The sequence below is a fragment of the Macrotis lagotis genome, chromosome 6 (genome assembly GCF_037893015.1).
Source record: "Macrotis lagotis isolate mMagLag1 chromosome 6, bilby.v1.9.chrom.fasta, whole genome shotgun sequence".
NCBI classification, from domain to species: Eukaryota; Metazoa; Chordata; class Mammalia; order Peramelemorphia; family Peramelidae; genus Macrotis; species Macrotis lagotis.
In genome coordinates, this window is record NC_133663.1 from 54,053,125 (window position 1) to 54,069,580 (window position 16,456).

Here is a 16,456-nt window from a genome sequence, read left to right on the forward strand (position 1 = left end):
AAGTGCTTAACATATTGTTTATTTTTTTTTGTATATAGTATCTTAGCTGTAAAATGTTTTTAAAACTAATATTTTTCCAATTAAATGTAAAGATAGTTTTCAACATTCATTTTTGTAAAATTTTCTCCCTTTCCCTTCCCTACCCAAGACAGTTAAGCAATTCGATTTAATATTGTTTTAATAACAGAATGAAAACAATTCCTGTTACAGCAGACAAGACACTACATTGCTGTTCTATACTGCATTTTAATTTTTTATGTTATTTGAAAATAAATAAAAATAAATAGCTGATAAGATGACACACACACACACACACACACACACATATATATATATATATATAACACTCTTAAGATTTGCAGTATATTATTTCATTTGATCCTCATGACAATTCTGTAAGATGTTGGTAATATGATCTCCATTTTTCAGACTCATAATTTGAGGCTCAAAGAATTTATCTGACTTGGATTTAGGAATCTCTTTACTCTAATTCCTGCACTTTCTCCATTATTTCCTGTTGGATAATTCCACATTTGACTAGTTCATAGTCTGTGCTTTGATCTAAGGACAGAATAAGAGAGAAAAGAGAGGGAGAGTGAAGGAATTTGTGCTGGCAGAAGTCACATTTTCTCATAGAGGATATTAAGATCCTGCTGAACATCTGTCTAGAGAAAATTACATTTTCATATATAGGATATTAAGATCCTGGTGAAAGTCTGTCCAGAGAAAGTCACATTTTCGTATATCTATAGATAGATGATACAGATATAGAGATGGATGGATAGAGATGGATGCATAGATAGAGAGATAGATGGATGGATAGATAGAGATGGACAGATAGAGAAATAAGAGATATTAAGATCCTGGTGGAAGTCTGTCCAGAGAAAGTCACATTTTCTTATAGATTGATAGATAGAAAGATAGATAGATAGATATGGATGGATAGATAGATGTTGAGATGGACAGATAGAGAAATAGAGATATTAAGATCCTGGTGGAAGTCTGTCCAGAGAAAGTCACATTTTCTAATATAAAGTTCTCAGTGGAAGTTTGTCTAGACAAAGTCACATTTTCTTATAGATAGATAGATAGGATGAATGGATAGATAGATAGATAGATAGATAGATAGATAGATAGATAGAGATGGATATATAGATAGAGATATTAAGATCCTGGTAGAATTCTGTCCAGAGAAAATCACATTTTCTTATAGATGGATGGACAGATAGAGAGATATAGATATTAAGATCCCTGTGGAAGTCTGTCCAGAGAAAGTGGCATTTTTTATAGATAGATAGATAAGATAGATAGATAGATAGATGGATGGACAGATAGATATAGACATTAAGATCCCTGTGGAAGTCTGTCCAGAGAAAGTCGCATTTTTGATAAGATAGATAGATAGATGGATAGATAGATAGATGGATGGATGGACAGATAGATATAGACATTAAGATCCCTGTGGAAGTCTGTCCAGAGAAAGTCGCATTTTTATAGATAGATAGATAAGATAGATAAGATAGATAGATAGATAGATAGACGGATGGATGGATGGATGGACAGATAGAGAGATATAGATATTAAGATCCCTGTGGAAGTCTGTCCAGAGAAAGTGGCATTTTTTATAGATAGATAGATAAGATAGATAGATAGATAGATGGATGGACAGATAGATATAGACATTAAGATCCCTGTGGAAGTCTGTCCAGAGAAAGTCGCATTTTTGATAAGATAGATAGATAGATGGATAGATAGATAGATGGATGGATGGACAGATAGATATAGACATTAAGATCCCTGTGGAAGTCTGTCCAGAGAAAGTCGCATTTTTATAGATAGATAGATAAGATAGATAGATAGATAGACGGATGGATGGATGGATGGACAGATAGAGAGATATAGATATTAAGATCCCTGTGGAAGTCTGTCCAGAGAAAGTCGCATTTTTTATAGATAGATAGATAAGATAGATAGATAGATGGATAGATAGATGGATGGATGGATGGACAGATAGAGAGATATAGATATTAAGATCCCTGTGGAAGTCTGTCCAGAGAAAGTCGCATTTTTATAGATAGATAGATAAGATAGATAGATAGATGGATAGATAGATAGATAGATGGATGGATGGACAGATATAGATATTAAGATCCCTGTGGAAGTCTGTCCAGAGAAAGTCGCATTTTTGATAGATAAGATAGATAGAAAGATGGATAGATAGATGGATGGACAGATAGAGAGATATAGATATTAAGATCCCTGTGGAAGTCTGTCCGAGAAAGTCACATTTTCTTATACATGGATAGATACGTAGATAGATGATACAGATAGATAGATAGATCGATAGAGATGGATGGATATAGACATATGAATAGATAGATAGAGATATTAAGATCCTGGTGGGAATCTGTCAGAGAAAGTCACACTTTCTTACAGACAGCGGGATAGCTATGGATGGATTACGATCCCGGCGGGTCGGGCTGGGGTGAGGGGGCAGCCGACGGGCCCCGGGCGGGGGAGGGGCGGCGCCCAGGCTCCCACGGGAGGCTTCCCAAAAGCTGCAGGGAGCACAGCCTGGCCTCCCGGCTGGCGGGAACACGAGCGGGCGGACGGTGCGCGACCGACTGGGGTCCACGGGGCTCGACAAAACCCCGTGGGCCGCTCGTCTGCCCTCTCCCGGCGCGCCCCCTCCGGTGCCAGCCCCGCGCCGCCCAGCGGGGGGCCAAGCCCGGGCGCGAGAGGTGCGGGAGCGCATGCGCTCGCGTGCGCGCGTGCGCACTTACGTCAGGGAGGCGTTTCCGGGAGGTTTGAGACCCGCGAGGCGCCGTCGGCCCGGCGTCCCGTTCCCGCCCGAGGGAGCGGAGGGCACGCGGAGCCCCCGCAGCCCAGCATGGCGGAACAGGGCTTGGAGATGGCCTCCATGATCCCGGCGCTCCGGGAGCTGGGCAGGTAGGTCGAAGAACCCCCCCCGCGCCCGCCGCCCCGCCCCCCGCGCCCGCGCTGCCAGGCTGCCTCCTCCGGGAAGCGGGGCGCCGGCACGTGGGCCCGCACGCCTCCCCGCGTGTGCCGGGCCTGTGTGTGGCCCTGCGGCCGCGTCTGTCCGTCTGTGTGTGGCCGCTGCGGCCGCGTCTGTCCGTCTGTGTGTGGCCGCTGCGGCCGCGTCTGTCTGTCTGTCTGTGTGTGGCCGCCCGCCGCGTCTGTCCGTCTGTCTGTCTGTGGCCGCTCCGGGCCGCGTCTGTCCGTCTGTCTGATGCCCGCCCCGGGCCGCGTCTGTCTGTCTGTCTGGATGCCCGCCCCGGGCCGCGTCTGTCCGTCTGTCTGTCTGTGGCCGCTCCGGGCCGCGTCTGTCTGATGCCCGCCCCGGGCCGCGTCTGTCTGTCTGTCTGATGCCCGCTCCGTGCGCTTGTGGCTGCCCTGCCCTGTCTCGGGGGGCAGCAGCGCCCGGGCCTGTCTGCAGCCGCTGGCCGAGTCTATCTGCCAGTCCGTCCCTAGGCCTGAGTGTCAGCCCATTTCTGTGTCTGTGTGCGCCTGTCCATCCCTCTATGTGTGTTATTATTAATTGCTATATAATATATTAATCATAGGATATAATTATTAATTAATATGTACATATTTTTATCTCTTCATCTCCATGCTGTCAATCCATTTCTGGGTCTGAGTCTGTCTTTCAATCCTTTTCTGTGTCTACATCTGCCTATCCATCCCTATATCTAGGTCTATACACTTTTCTCTGTATATCTGTGTATCTATTGCTGTATTTATCTCTGCAGTCCATTTCTGTCTGTCTGGATGTCTAATCTATGCATTTGGATCTGTCCATCTCTGTGTGTGTCAGTGTCTTAGTGTATCCACAGCCCTATCTAACTATGTCCGTGTCAGTCAGTATCCGTCTATCTATCCCTATATCTTGCCACTTACTGGCTGTGTGACCTTGGGCAAATCACTTAACCCTGCTTGTGTCACATCAGGGCATTTCCAGTCGTCCTGATTCATATCTGACCCGTGGGCCCAGAGGACTGGGGGAGAAAGTGAGGCTGGTGACTTAGCACAGCTCCCCCTCACTCAAATCCGGTTCATGCGCTTGTCATGCCATCATCTCCCCAGTGTCAGGGTCTTCTTCAAAAATGAAGGGCAACATTATTTATCCATCCCTCCATCTATGTCTATGTTTTTGTCTGTTCATCTCTATCTTCATGTATGGCTGTATCTAACTATGTCTGCCAATCCATTTCTTTCTTTTTTCTTTTTAGTTTTTTTGCAAGGCAGTGGAGTTAAGTGGCTTGCCCAAGACCACACAGCTAGGTAATTATTAAGTGTCTGAGGTCAGATTTGAACTCAGGTCCTCCTGACTCTAGGCCAGTGCTCTGTCCACTGTGCCAATCCATTTGTAGGTCTGTGTCTGTCAGTGTCTAGCTATCCATTCCTATACCTATATGTTTTTATCTATCTCTATCTTTATGTATGTGTTTATGTCCAATTCTGTCACTCCATCTCTAGGACTTTGTCTATCCATTTCTGTGTCTATATCTGTCTATCCATCCACATGTGTCTATCTTTCTATGTCTATCTCCATGTATGTATGTATGCCTAGTCTACCTGCCAGTCTGTATCTGTCTTTCCATGTCTATCTGTACATGCCTTTCTCTGTCTGTCCTTCCATATCTATTTCTGTCTAACTTTATTTATATCTGTCTATATCTTTGTCCAACCATATCTGTTTTCAGTGTATCCATTTTTGGGGGCAGCTTTGTGGCACAGTGCATAGAGCATTGGCCTTGGATTCAGGAGGACCTGAGTTCAAATCCAGCCTCAGACACTCAATAATTACCTGACTGTGTGACCTTCAGCAACTTACTTAACCCCATTGCCTTGCAAAACCAAAAAAAAAATTCATTTTTCTATTACTTTCTATGTTGATGTCTATTTCTATGAGAGAGAGAGAGAGAGAGAGAGAGAGAGAGAGAGAGAGAGAGTATGTGTGTGTGTGTGTGTGTGTGTGTGTGTGTGTGTGTGTGTGTTGGAGCCAACTTAGACCTCTCAGATCCTGCCATTGAATTTTCATTGTGTGCATTTACACCCCAGAAATCAGCAAATGCTAAAAATCAGGGCATGATTTATATTTTTTGTTCTGTCTATAGTTGAGAAAGTGATGGAGAGAATGTTAATAATGAAGACTAAACTTCAAAAGTGTATCCTTCATTCTCTCCCCTTCCCCCAAGCTAGTTGTTAAACATTTACTAGAATACCATGTTAGAAATAAATCCATATGAAACAATATAAATAGATATACAATATAATTTGATATTATGTGTATTTATGCTCTGCAAACCTTAAATGTTTATATAAATTAGTAACCCCAAAGATCTGGTTTAGAATTCAGTCTCAAACACTTATTACAAAGTTACTTAAACCCTCAGAACCTAGTTCTTCATCTATAAAATGGAGATAATAAAGCTGGTAGTACCACCCTCACAGGATTATTGCAGGGGTCAAAGAATATAAAGTATGTAAAACATTGTAAACTCTTAAACAGTGCACATCAGCTAGTATTATTACTATTTAAGATACCTTAGACACTGCCTGTGAATAATGAATTGGACCCAGAATTGAAGAGGGGAAACAGGTTAGATTAGATTGCTTTTAAGAAATTATACAGTGGTGTACATGACAAGACACAGCATAGGTGAGTAGGCATTTTTCTGGTCTAGGAGCTAGAAAGACCTGGGTTGCAGTTTATTTTTGACTCATATTAATCCTGAAACCCTGGATAAATCCTTTAACTGTTTAGTCCTCTAGGCAGCTCCTCTAAGACTCTAAATTACACGGAAAATATTGACTTGCATTGATGGAGAGAGAGTTTCTTAATCCCAGAAATATCTATAACAATGAAATTACAGGGCCAGGTCCTAGCCTTTTCAAAACACCAAGAATCTCCCTGAAATAAAGCCCCATTTTTTTAGTAGAGATATTTTTTCCAGTGATGTTCTAAGGCTTCCAGGTTATCATCTGGAGAGAAATCAAATTGAATGTCAACCAAAAGCAACTGAGAGTCTCATGATGAGAATGAGATGACTTCAGTACATTGCCAAAAAAGAATTGCACTAGAGAAACACTGCAGTGAGTCTTGGAAAAACACACAGTATCCCAGAGAGAAAAAGGTGATCAACAGCATCAAATGCAATGGTTAAGTCAAGAAGGTTTGTTTGGTTGTTTCAGGTGTGTCTGCCTCTATGATCCTTTCAGGGATTTTCCTGGCAAAGATACTAGAGTGACTTGCTGTTTCCTTCTTCAGCTTGTCTCACAGATGAAGAAACTGAGGCAAACAGGGTTAAGTGATTTGACCAGGGTCACACAGCTAGTAGTCTGAGGCCAGATTTGAATTCAGGAAGGTGAGGCATCCTTCAGGCCAGGGCTGTCCAACCTTACTTTTAAAAGGTTTTATTGAAACAATAGGCAGTGTATTTTGATTTGCCATTTTAATGGGAGCTCTTTGGTAGCTCAGCTTCATTTGGTAAATCTACCAGTGGCCACATAAAATTGCGGCACTGCATTTTGGATAGACCTGCTCCAGGCTCTGAAATGTTACTCCTCTTGCCATCTGGAATTAGAATTTAAAAAAAAAGAGCATCAAACTTGGCAACTAGTAGCTTAGTGATAATGAGATTAAAAGCCACATTACAAAGAATTGAGGAGTGAGTGAGACAGAGGAAGTAAAAATAACTTTTTCAAGGAGAAAAATATAGGTAATAGTTGAAGAGTTAGTAGGATTTTGTGTTTTTGTTTTTTGCAAGGCAAGTGGGGTTAAGTGTCTTGACCAGGTTCACATAGCTAGCAAGTATCAAGTGTATGGAGGTCAAATTTGAACTCAGGTCCTGAGTTCAAATCCTCTATCCACTGCATCACCTAGCTGTCCTGGTTTGTGGTTTCCTTTGGTTTTGTTTTTAAGATGAGAAAGATTGGCATATTTGAAGGCAGGAGGGAAGGAACCAGTTGATAAGGAAAGTTTGGAAGTAATTGAGGATGCAGTCTGTTGGAGAAACCATTTTGGGGAAGAACCATGGGATCAAGCATACACATTGACCTTGGCCAGGAGAAAGACCACCTTTATATTACAAACTGGGGGAAAGGAGAGAGGAGATAATGTCAAAGGGTTTTGAGACAAAGATATTGGAAGAAGAGAATCCTTACATAGAATGTTTGCCTCAATAAGGAGACAGGATCTTCAGCTGAGAGAAAAGGGGAAAGTCTGAGAAGTTGTAGGAGGAAAAGAAAGATTTGCCTTAACTTGGCTCTCCTTCTTTCACTGTTTTTCTTTCTTTCTTTGTATTTTTTTCCAAGACAATGGGGTTAGATGACTTGCCCAAGGTCACGAAGCTAGGTGATTATCAGGTGTCTGAGGTTGGATTTGAACTCAGGTCCTCTTGACTCCAGGGCCAGTGCTCTGGCCACTGCACCACCTAACTGTACTCTGCTACTTCCTTCAATGTTTTAATCCTATGTTTAATTTCAACTTAAATTCAACTTAACCCTTGAATCTCTTGCCCACTTGTCCTACTACTACTTACACTGAGCTAAACTTCAAAACAAGTGTACAGGGGCAGCTAGGTGGCACAGTGGATAGACACCGGCTTTGGAGTCCGGAGGTAAACCATGTGGAAAGCAGTGTGCATGGGCAACAAATAACAAGAAAAACTCTAATTGGGGGAGACCACCCATCTAGGAGGTTTCAGCTGCAAGTTAATTGGAAAACCACCCCCCTCAGTCCTTAGGGTGCACTGGCAAAATAGAGGATAATGTATTTTCTTTAGTAAAATATTTATTCATTCAAACCAGGAATGCAGAGTAGAAGCCAGAGCTAACTGTCAAGTTCAAACTTTCTTTGGTTGACAGTGACTGCTTTTTAGTGAAAGGTTTGGTTTTCATAAGAGCTATAATTTGAGTTTCTACTAAATTTACAATTAAACAGGAAATATTTGAGATATGTTGTCAAAATACCTAGCTATTCCTACACTTATTCAGAATCAGTAGACTAAAAAAGCTATCAAAAATGATCTTTTCTGATCTATAACTGATGTTTATATTTTAGAATGTAAGCTTTTCAAATCATGTCTGACTAATCCCCATATCTCTAGAGTAGGGATTTTAAAGCCCAGTTCTGAATTTTGCTGCAAATACACAAATATCTATCTGTGTATATATGTATGCATATATATACATGTGTGTATATGTGTGCATATATATACACATATATAATCTTTATTTTTACTCGAATCTTTGGTTTGCTTTGTAAATACTATGTATTTTATTTTATGCATTTTACTTATTTTGGTTTTTGTATTTTTGGGAGTTTGGGGGGTTTTTTTGCAAGGTAATGTGGTTAAGTGACTTGCCCAAGGTCACACAGCTAGATAATTATTAAGTGTCTAAGGTCACATTTGAACTCAGGTCCTTCTGACTCAGTGATCTATCCACTGTACCACCTAGCTGCCCCAATTTTAGACTTTCTGGAAACATTATTTTGAGGAGTCCACAGGATTCATAGATTTCTAAAAGAACCCATGACACAAAAAAGATTAAAAATGAATCTGTCTTAAAATATGTATAATAATTCATAATTATGGTAATAATTATTTAAAATTTCACCCCTCATGATAAAAAATTCATCCTTCATATACCTATAGTATTTTTTCCAGAGTACTTTTGTGTGGAATTTATCACAAGTTACTTGATTTCTGAATATAGAATTGTTAGTTTGCAAAAACATTTAGTCTTTATTATTAGCAATAGCCTCAATAATAACAAAAACAGTGATAGCTATAATTTATATAATGCTTTAAGATATGTAGAGTGCTTTATTTATTTATTTATTTATTTTTGGTTTTTGCAAGGCAAATGGGGTTAAATGGCTTGCCCAAGGCCACACAGCTAGGTAATTATTAAGTGTCTGAGGCTGGATTTGAACTCAGGTACTCCTGACTCCAGGGCCGGTGCTTTATCCACTGTGCCACCTAGCCGCCCCATAGAGTGCTTTATTTAAAAATGATTTCATTTTATCCTCACAACACTGAAGAAAGATAAGTGCTATTATTATCCCTATCTTATGAATGAGGAAACTGAGGCAGACAGTTTAAATGACTCATTCAGTGTCACATAGCTAATATTTAGAGACAGATTTGAACTAAGGTTTTCTTGACTCCAGGATAGTATTCTATCCACTGCACCATATTATGTGCCATATTGTTAACATATGAAGAGATAGAGGTTTAGAGATGGGCAGTGAATTCTTTGTTCTCCTTTTTTATCTCTAGTCATCTGATAATTTTCAGGACTTGCAATGACTGCTCTATTAAAAATAATAATGATGCCAAGATGTATTAAAATTTAGTAACATTTATGAACTCCTCGATCCCTTTTTTTGAACATTAATTTATTAAATCATAATCACTATGGAATTTATAATTTTTAAGCTTGGAAACTAAGTGCTGTACTACTTTGGTTAGCAAGCAATTTTGTTGAATCCTGGGATCATAGATGTAAAACTGTGTGAAGCCCCAGAAATTATCTTGAAAAAGAATAGCTGGGGCAGCTAGATGGTGCAGTGGATAGAGCACCACCTACCCTAGAGTCACGAGTGCCTGAGTTCAAAGCTGGCCTGTGTTGTGTGGCCTTGGGCAAGCCACTTAACCCCGTTGCCTTGCAAAAACTTAAAAAGAAAAGAATAGCTGTTGACATCTACATTATATACTGTTTATTACTCGAGAGAGGTAGTGGGACATAGTAGATATTGGGACAGAAGACCTGGATTCAAACCCACGCTTAGCTGTTGGACAGTATGGGCAAGTCACTTAACCTTTTGGTAGTCCAGGTAACTCTTTTAAAGCCAGAAGTTACAGATGAATTTCCTATCTTGGAAATATGAAATCATAAATCTGACTCTCCCCAAAAGTTCGTGTATACATGTATCTCAGAAGTCTTAGTGAAATTAATACAAATACAAAATAAGTACAAGATGGGACACCTTGAATATTGTTTTTTCATACCAGAAGACAGTTCCTCTTCTAGTAGTGGAAATGTATTTATACTAATCCTATATCCTATTCCTATGGATAATATTTAATTGGTAAGACAGGATGTGTTCATGGAGAAGAGAGAATCAAATAAACTCACATTAGAATTGAACTCATAAGCCCAGCCTCCTCAGCTAAGATAAATAGTTTTGCATGGGAGGAGGAAAGTTAGAGGGCTTAAATACTTGCTGTTACTTTTTTTTTTTTATCGTATCTCAGAATGGTATTTGATGCTTACTCTCACCTGAAAATCATTTTAAAAAATGACACCTATTCATTCATTCCCAGACAGGGTTAATTTGTTAGCTTATTTTGCTTAACTATACATGTTTGTTATAAATAACAGGAGTGGGGAGGGGGGAGAAGGAGGGAGCAAATGACAGAAAAACAAAAGTTTATATTGTCATTTTATTTCTTGAAATTAAAAATGATTACTAGACAGGTTTAAGTAGTCATAATGAAGTTCAAAATTAACAAAACATTACTGAGGCTTAAAAGTTTCAAATTAGAAGGAGAGATAGAAAAACAAAATTATGATCAGAGAGGAATTTCAGAGTTTGGGAAAATGGAGGCGATACATTTGAAATGTAGAACTCAAGTTCTGAGAAGGATATGCATTTGAAGAGAATAAGGTAAATAAAATTAAACATACTACATGTGTAGAACTTTATTTTGAAATATGTTATAATGCTCTCCAATATCTAATAAGCCTTTTCTTTATTTCAGTACCAGACCAGAGGACTATAACACAGTTGTGCAGAAGCCAAGACAAATTCTTTGTCAGTTTATTGACCGCATACTTACAGATGTAAATGTTGGTAAGCTACATGATTTTTTCATTTTTCTAGATTAGTTTCTCTGAATATATAAAATAAATTATCTCATTTTTATGTTTTAAAACTTAATATTCATATAACTTATCTTACCAATTTATTTTAAATTAAGTAGTATATGTAACGCTTTTAAATGTTCTGTAGATATTAAGTAAGTATCCCTATGTCCAACTCTTACTGGTTGGGACTGCTCAGTCAGAATCATTTATTAGGCTGCTACTATGTGCTACAGGCCCTCCACCCAAGTGTTTACTTTTCAGGGTTTGTCAGAGGACCAGATTATATTAGAATAAAGGCATTTACTTGAATAACATTGTAAAAAAGTTTTATATTATGACTTTGTTCAGAAGCTTAGGGCACATGAACTGGCATATAAAACATATCATGATCGAGAGACTGAGCAAGTACGGACTCAGTCATGGAGTTGGGATGAGAAATAGACTTAAAGATATGATTCCTGTAAGATTTAGAGTTGGCTTGATGAATGACATGAGTCTAGGGGTTCAAGTAAAAGATTGTTAGAGTGGTACAAGAGTATATGATGAACTTCATGTTTCTTCCTTAAGGATATGATTTCTCTCTCATCACATTCAGTTTAGATCAATGCATACCATGGAAACAATATAAAGATAAACAGATTACCTTCTGTGGGGAAGGGGGTAGGGAAGCAAGATTAGGGGGAAAAGTTGTAAAATTCAAATTAATAAAACATTTCAAAAACAAGAGTATATGATGAGATGTTACTTTTTTTCCTATGATGATGTGTTCTTTGACTCCAGTGTAAGTAGGAGCCCCCGTCAGGTCAAAGAGTATTGTCTAAGGGCGTAGATAACTCTTATATACTTACATCAGATATCCTTCCCTTTTGGAGGATGGCTGAATTGAGGTTCCCTACAGACTATCTTAGGTCATCTCCTAAGAGGTAGGTAGCTCCTTATTTTTTTCATGTTAGCTCCATTAGATTTATTGCTTCTTTGTTCTGAATTTGTAATAACCTAACTTACCTCCCAGTCTACACTGGAGAAATTTATGTGTTTGGCCCTGGGGAACCCTAATGTCTTTTGGTTCCTCATGTCTGCCAGCTGTGTTGATCTGCTGCTTAAACCTCCTGGGTTCAGGATTTCTATTGTATTGGACACATGGCTAAGTCATTTAGCTCTTCCTTTAGTTTCTGGCTTAGCAAGAGATCTAGGCCAGGGCATTGTCAGGCTCCTTGAGAGAGAATCAGAACTTTCACCCATAGAAAATGGGAAGACCATAGTCCTGCTTCCTAGAACAGATCCCAAGCTTTCTCTCTCTCAAACACCCTGTCCCGAGTGTCCCTTCCTGAAATTTAAACTTTCTATGAAACTGCCCATATTCTAAGGCAAGACCTCTGTTGTTTATTCTCAGTTTTTGCAGCGTCTAATGTCTAACAATTTATTATAATGCTTTTTGAAATGTCATGAAATTTTAATCAGTTGGAAACTAAACATTTTATCAGATGTATTAAAGTAGATTTTAAAACTCACATTAAATTCATGGTTTAAAATTTGTTTTTGGAATTAAATTTGAAATTTAATATTTTGTTTTTAGTTGCTCTCGAACTTGTGAAGAAAACTGACTCTCAGCCAAGTTCTGTAATGTTACTTGATTTTATCCAGCACATCATGAAATCTTTCCCCCTTATGTTTGTAAATGTCTGTGGAAGCCACCAACAAAAGGAAGCTGAAAATAGTTGTCTTGGTGAGTCTAATGACTTTGGTGAAACTATTAGTGAGACTTGGTAGCTCAAAGTTGTTCTTTTTTTTTTTCCAAAGTTGTTCTTACTGTATACGTTGTTCTCTTCTATTCAATTCACTCTTCATTATTTCATGGAGGTTACTACATGCTTTTTGAAAGTCATTGAGTTCATTATTTCCTGTTGCAAAGTAATATTCCATCATGAACATATACAACAATTTGATGAATCATTGTTCAATTGATGGATGTCCCCACATTTTCCAGTTTGCCAAAGAGAGCTGCTATAAATATTTTAGAATATATAGATTCTTTTCCATTTTCACTAATCAACTTGATAAACAGAACTAACTGCTAAGTCAAAGGGTATGGACAGTTTAATAATCCTTTGGGTATAATTTCACTCCCAAACTCCAAATAATTGGATCAGCTTGCAGATACACCAACAATGAATTAAGGTCCCAGTTTTCCAATTTTTCCACATCCCCTACACCATTTATCACTTTCCTCTTCTATCATTTTAACCAATCTGATAGGTGTAAAATAATATTTCAAGGTTGTTTTAATTTACATTTTTCTAATCATTAATGATTTAGAGCATATTTTTCATGATTATAAATTATTTTGGTTTCATCATTGGAAAACTGTCTATTCATATACTTTGCCTATTTATCTATTGGAAAAATGACTTACATTCTTATAGATTTGACAAAGTTCTTTATATATTTGTGATATGGAACCTTTATTTGAAAAACTGATCTTAAAAGTTTCCCCCAGTTTTCTGCTTTCCTTCTGATCTAGGCTACATTTCTTTCATTCATACAAACCCTTTTTAATTTAATGTAATTAAAATTATCCATTTTATACCTCTCAACACTATCTTGTTTGTTCATAAATTATTCACCTGTCCATAAGTGTAATAGGTAAGATGTTCCATGTTGTTGCAATTTTCTTGTAATATCTTTATAGCTAATCATGTATCCATTTTGACCTTATCTTGGTAAATGGTGTAAGATATGGGTCAATACCTAGTTTTTGCCAGTTTGCTTTCTAGCTTTCCCTACAATTTTTTTTTTTAGGTCTTTGCAAGGCAAATGGGGTTAAGTGGCTTGCCCAAGGCCACACAGCTAGGTAATTATTAAGTGTCTGAGACCAGATTTGAACCCAGGTACTCCTGACTCCAAGGCCGGTGCTTTATGCACTACGCCACCTAGCCGCCCAATTTCCCTACAATTTTTACCAGATAATGATGTCGCCAAAACTTGCCTTTGCACTTGTCAGATACTGGGTAGCTATATTCATTTGCTGCTGTAGATTTGTTCCACTGAGCTGCCTTTCTATTTCTTAGCCGCTACCAGGTAGTTTTAATAATTATTACCTTATAATATAGTTTAAGATCTGGAACTGCTGAACCTCTTTCCTTTACTTTTTTTTTCCCCATTAGTACCCATATTTTTCATGGAATCTCTCCTGCCTCCTGAAATATATCACATTTTTGATAAATAATTACTTAGTGGAATTTTGACATAAGTTCAAAAGGCAATTTAATAGTCTGAATGAATACTACAAAACCCTATCACATTTACCTTTTATTAAATATATACCAGATAACTTTCATAGATAGTGCTAGTAATCTACCTGTTAAACTTATGCAACCATCTGATATAAAAGAAAAGAGAGCCTGAACTAGAGTTATGACAATTGGGATAGATTTAAGCAGATGGACTTGAGAAATCAGAAAAACAGACCTACTATGACTTGGCCATATAGGATTAAGGACAATTTTCAAACAATTGACTGGCATTTGAACCTTTAGAACACAATCTATTCATTATATGAGTAACATGGACATAATCTAGTAGCAACAAAACATATATCAAACAGAAATATTGGCTCTCTTCTGGGTGCTACATTTTAAGAAGGATACTGACAAATTAGAAAACATCTAGAAAAGGATGAACAGGATGGTGAAAGGTAAGGAGAAAGTGCCATGTGTAAGTTCTAGTTGAACAAAATAGGGAAGTCAACTTAGAGATAGGAAGATTTATGGGGGATATAGCAGTTTTCAAGTCTAGCATCTATTAATGTTTAAAACGGGGCTAAGGTTTTTGGAACACTGTACCTGCAGAGCTACCTGTCACTGAGCTCACTTTTCAGACAAAGATTAATTCAAGTAAAGATAAGTGTTGCAGTAAGCTCTTTCTGAGTCAATTTTGAGAGAGTTTTCCTTACTAATTGTACTTCCTGATGCATAGGTCTTATTTTGTCACTATACCCAAAAACCATTAGTACTGTCATTCAGTGAACAAAGTAGAAATTCTTTAGTTGAAATTTAACATGACTTCTATCTCTTACATTATTTCCCTTCCTGTATTTATGATAAAACAAAACTATATTATTTGTTCTTCCTAAATGTAGATGTTTTTCCTATCCATAGCCTTGTTCAAGCTACTCTCTATTCTAGGTATGTCTCCTTTTCCCAGGACAACTTGAATATCAAGCTTGAACGTCAAACTAGGATTGTAATGTTTTTCATTAGGCAATGGGAGTTTTTTGAACAGAAGAGTGTTTAAGAAAGATTATAGCAGATAGGAACTGGAATCTGAGAGAACAGTTAGGGTTTTAATAGAGAAGTTCATACTTGAACTAGAATTAATATGCATTAGTCTTTTATGATTTAAGTATGGTTATAATTTCTTTTACTTTACTGTTTTCTGATTTGATTTATTATATCCCTAACTGGTCATAGGAAATGTAGATTCTTTTTAATAAACTATTATTTATTCATTTCCATTTAATAAAGATTTAGCAGAAAAATTTGTAGTTATGACTTATGTATAATGTGTTTAAGTTTTTAATACTTTTTTTTTAATCTCAAAGAATTCAGTCACTGGATTATGACAAGACTTTTTCGAATTGCTGCGACTCCATCCTGTTATCTTTTGCACAAGAACATTTGTGAAGTCATCTGCTCTTTGTTGTTTCTTTATAAAAGCAAGTGTTCAACAATTTTTGGGGTGCTAACAAGAGAATTATTACATCTTTTTGAAGATCTGATTTATCTTCACAAAAGAAATGAAATGGGACAAACCATGGAATGGCCAGTGGTAGTGAACAGATTTTTAAGTAATCTGGATAAACACATGGATTATTTACAATCTGCTCCTCTACAGTTATTGAATATGCAGAATGTGGAGTTTATTGAAGTTGTATTATTAACAATTCTCAATGACATTATTGCCATTGTGTTTTTTAGAAGACAGGAACTTTTACTTTGGGGAATAGGCTGTTCTTTGCTAAAATATGGCAGTCCTAACATTAAAACATTAGCAATTTGTCTTTTGACGAAGCTCTTTGAACTTGGGGGACTTCCAGAACAATCAGCAAACACTTTTTTCAACTCATTTTTTGAATTAATAAAAAATGTTGTTGAAATGGATGCAGATCAACTAAAACTTTATGAAGAACCCTTATCACAATTAATGAAGTTGATGTTCCCCTTTGAAGCAGAGGCTCATAAAAATATGGAACCTGTTTATTTGAGTATGTTGCTGGAGAGACTCTGGCTCCTGTTTGAAGCAGGTGTCCTTGTGAGACTTAAATCTGAATCGCTGAAATCTGCCTTATGCCACCTGCTGGAATATTTCCTTAGATTTGTGCCAGCGGGATATGAGTCTGCCTTACAGATCAGGAAGACCCATGTGAGCAACATTTGTAGAATTTTTGTGGATACACTTGGAGCTCAGGTAGAAGGAGAGGTGGGTAATTTTGAATGCTTCTTGTACTTTGGCATTTGTATGTTTGTCATTTGCTATGTGTACTTTGATCATGCATATA

The 16,456-nt window shown here is 37.8% G+C and overlaps 1 protein-coding gene across 1 annotated transcript in view; it reads left to right on the forward strand.

Moving 5' to 3' along the window:
• The first annotated feature begins 2,836 nt into the window (after positions 1-2,836).
• Positions 2,837-16,456, forward strand: part of ATR (ATR checkpoint kinase) — a 126,846-nt gene continuing 113,226 nt past the window's right edge. The window contains exons 1-4 of the mRNA XM_074191158.1: positions 2,837-2,949; positions 10,794-10,885; positions 12,476-12,625; positions 15,500-16,377. Coding sequence (XP_074047259.1) covers positions 2,891-2,949; positions 10,794-10,885; positions 12,476-12,625; positions 15,500-16,377 — 1,179 coding nt within the window. The 5' untranslated portion in view covers positions 2,837-2,890. The remainder of the gene's footprint in view (positions 2,950-10,793; positions 10,886-12,475; positions 12,626-15,499; positions 16,378-16,456) is intronic.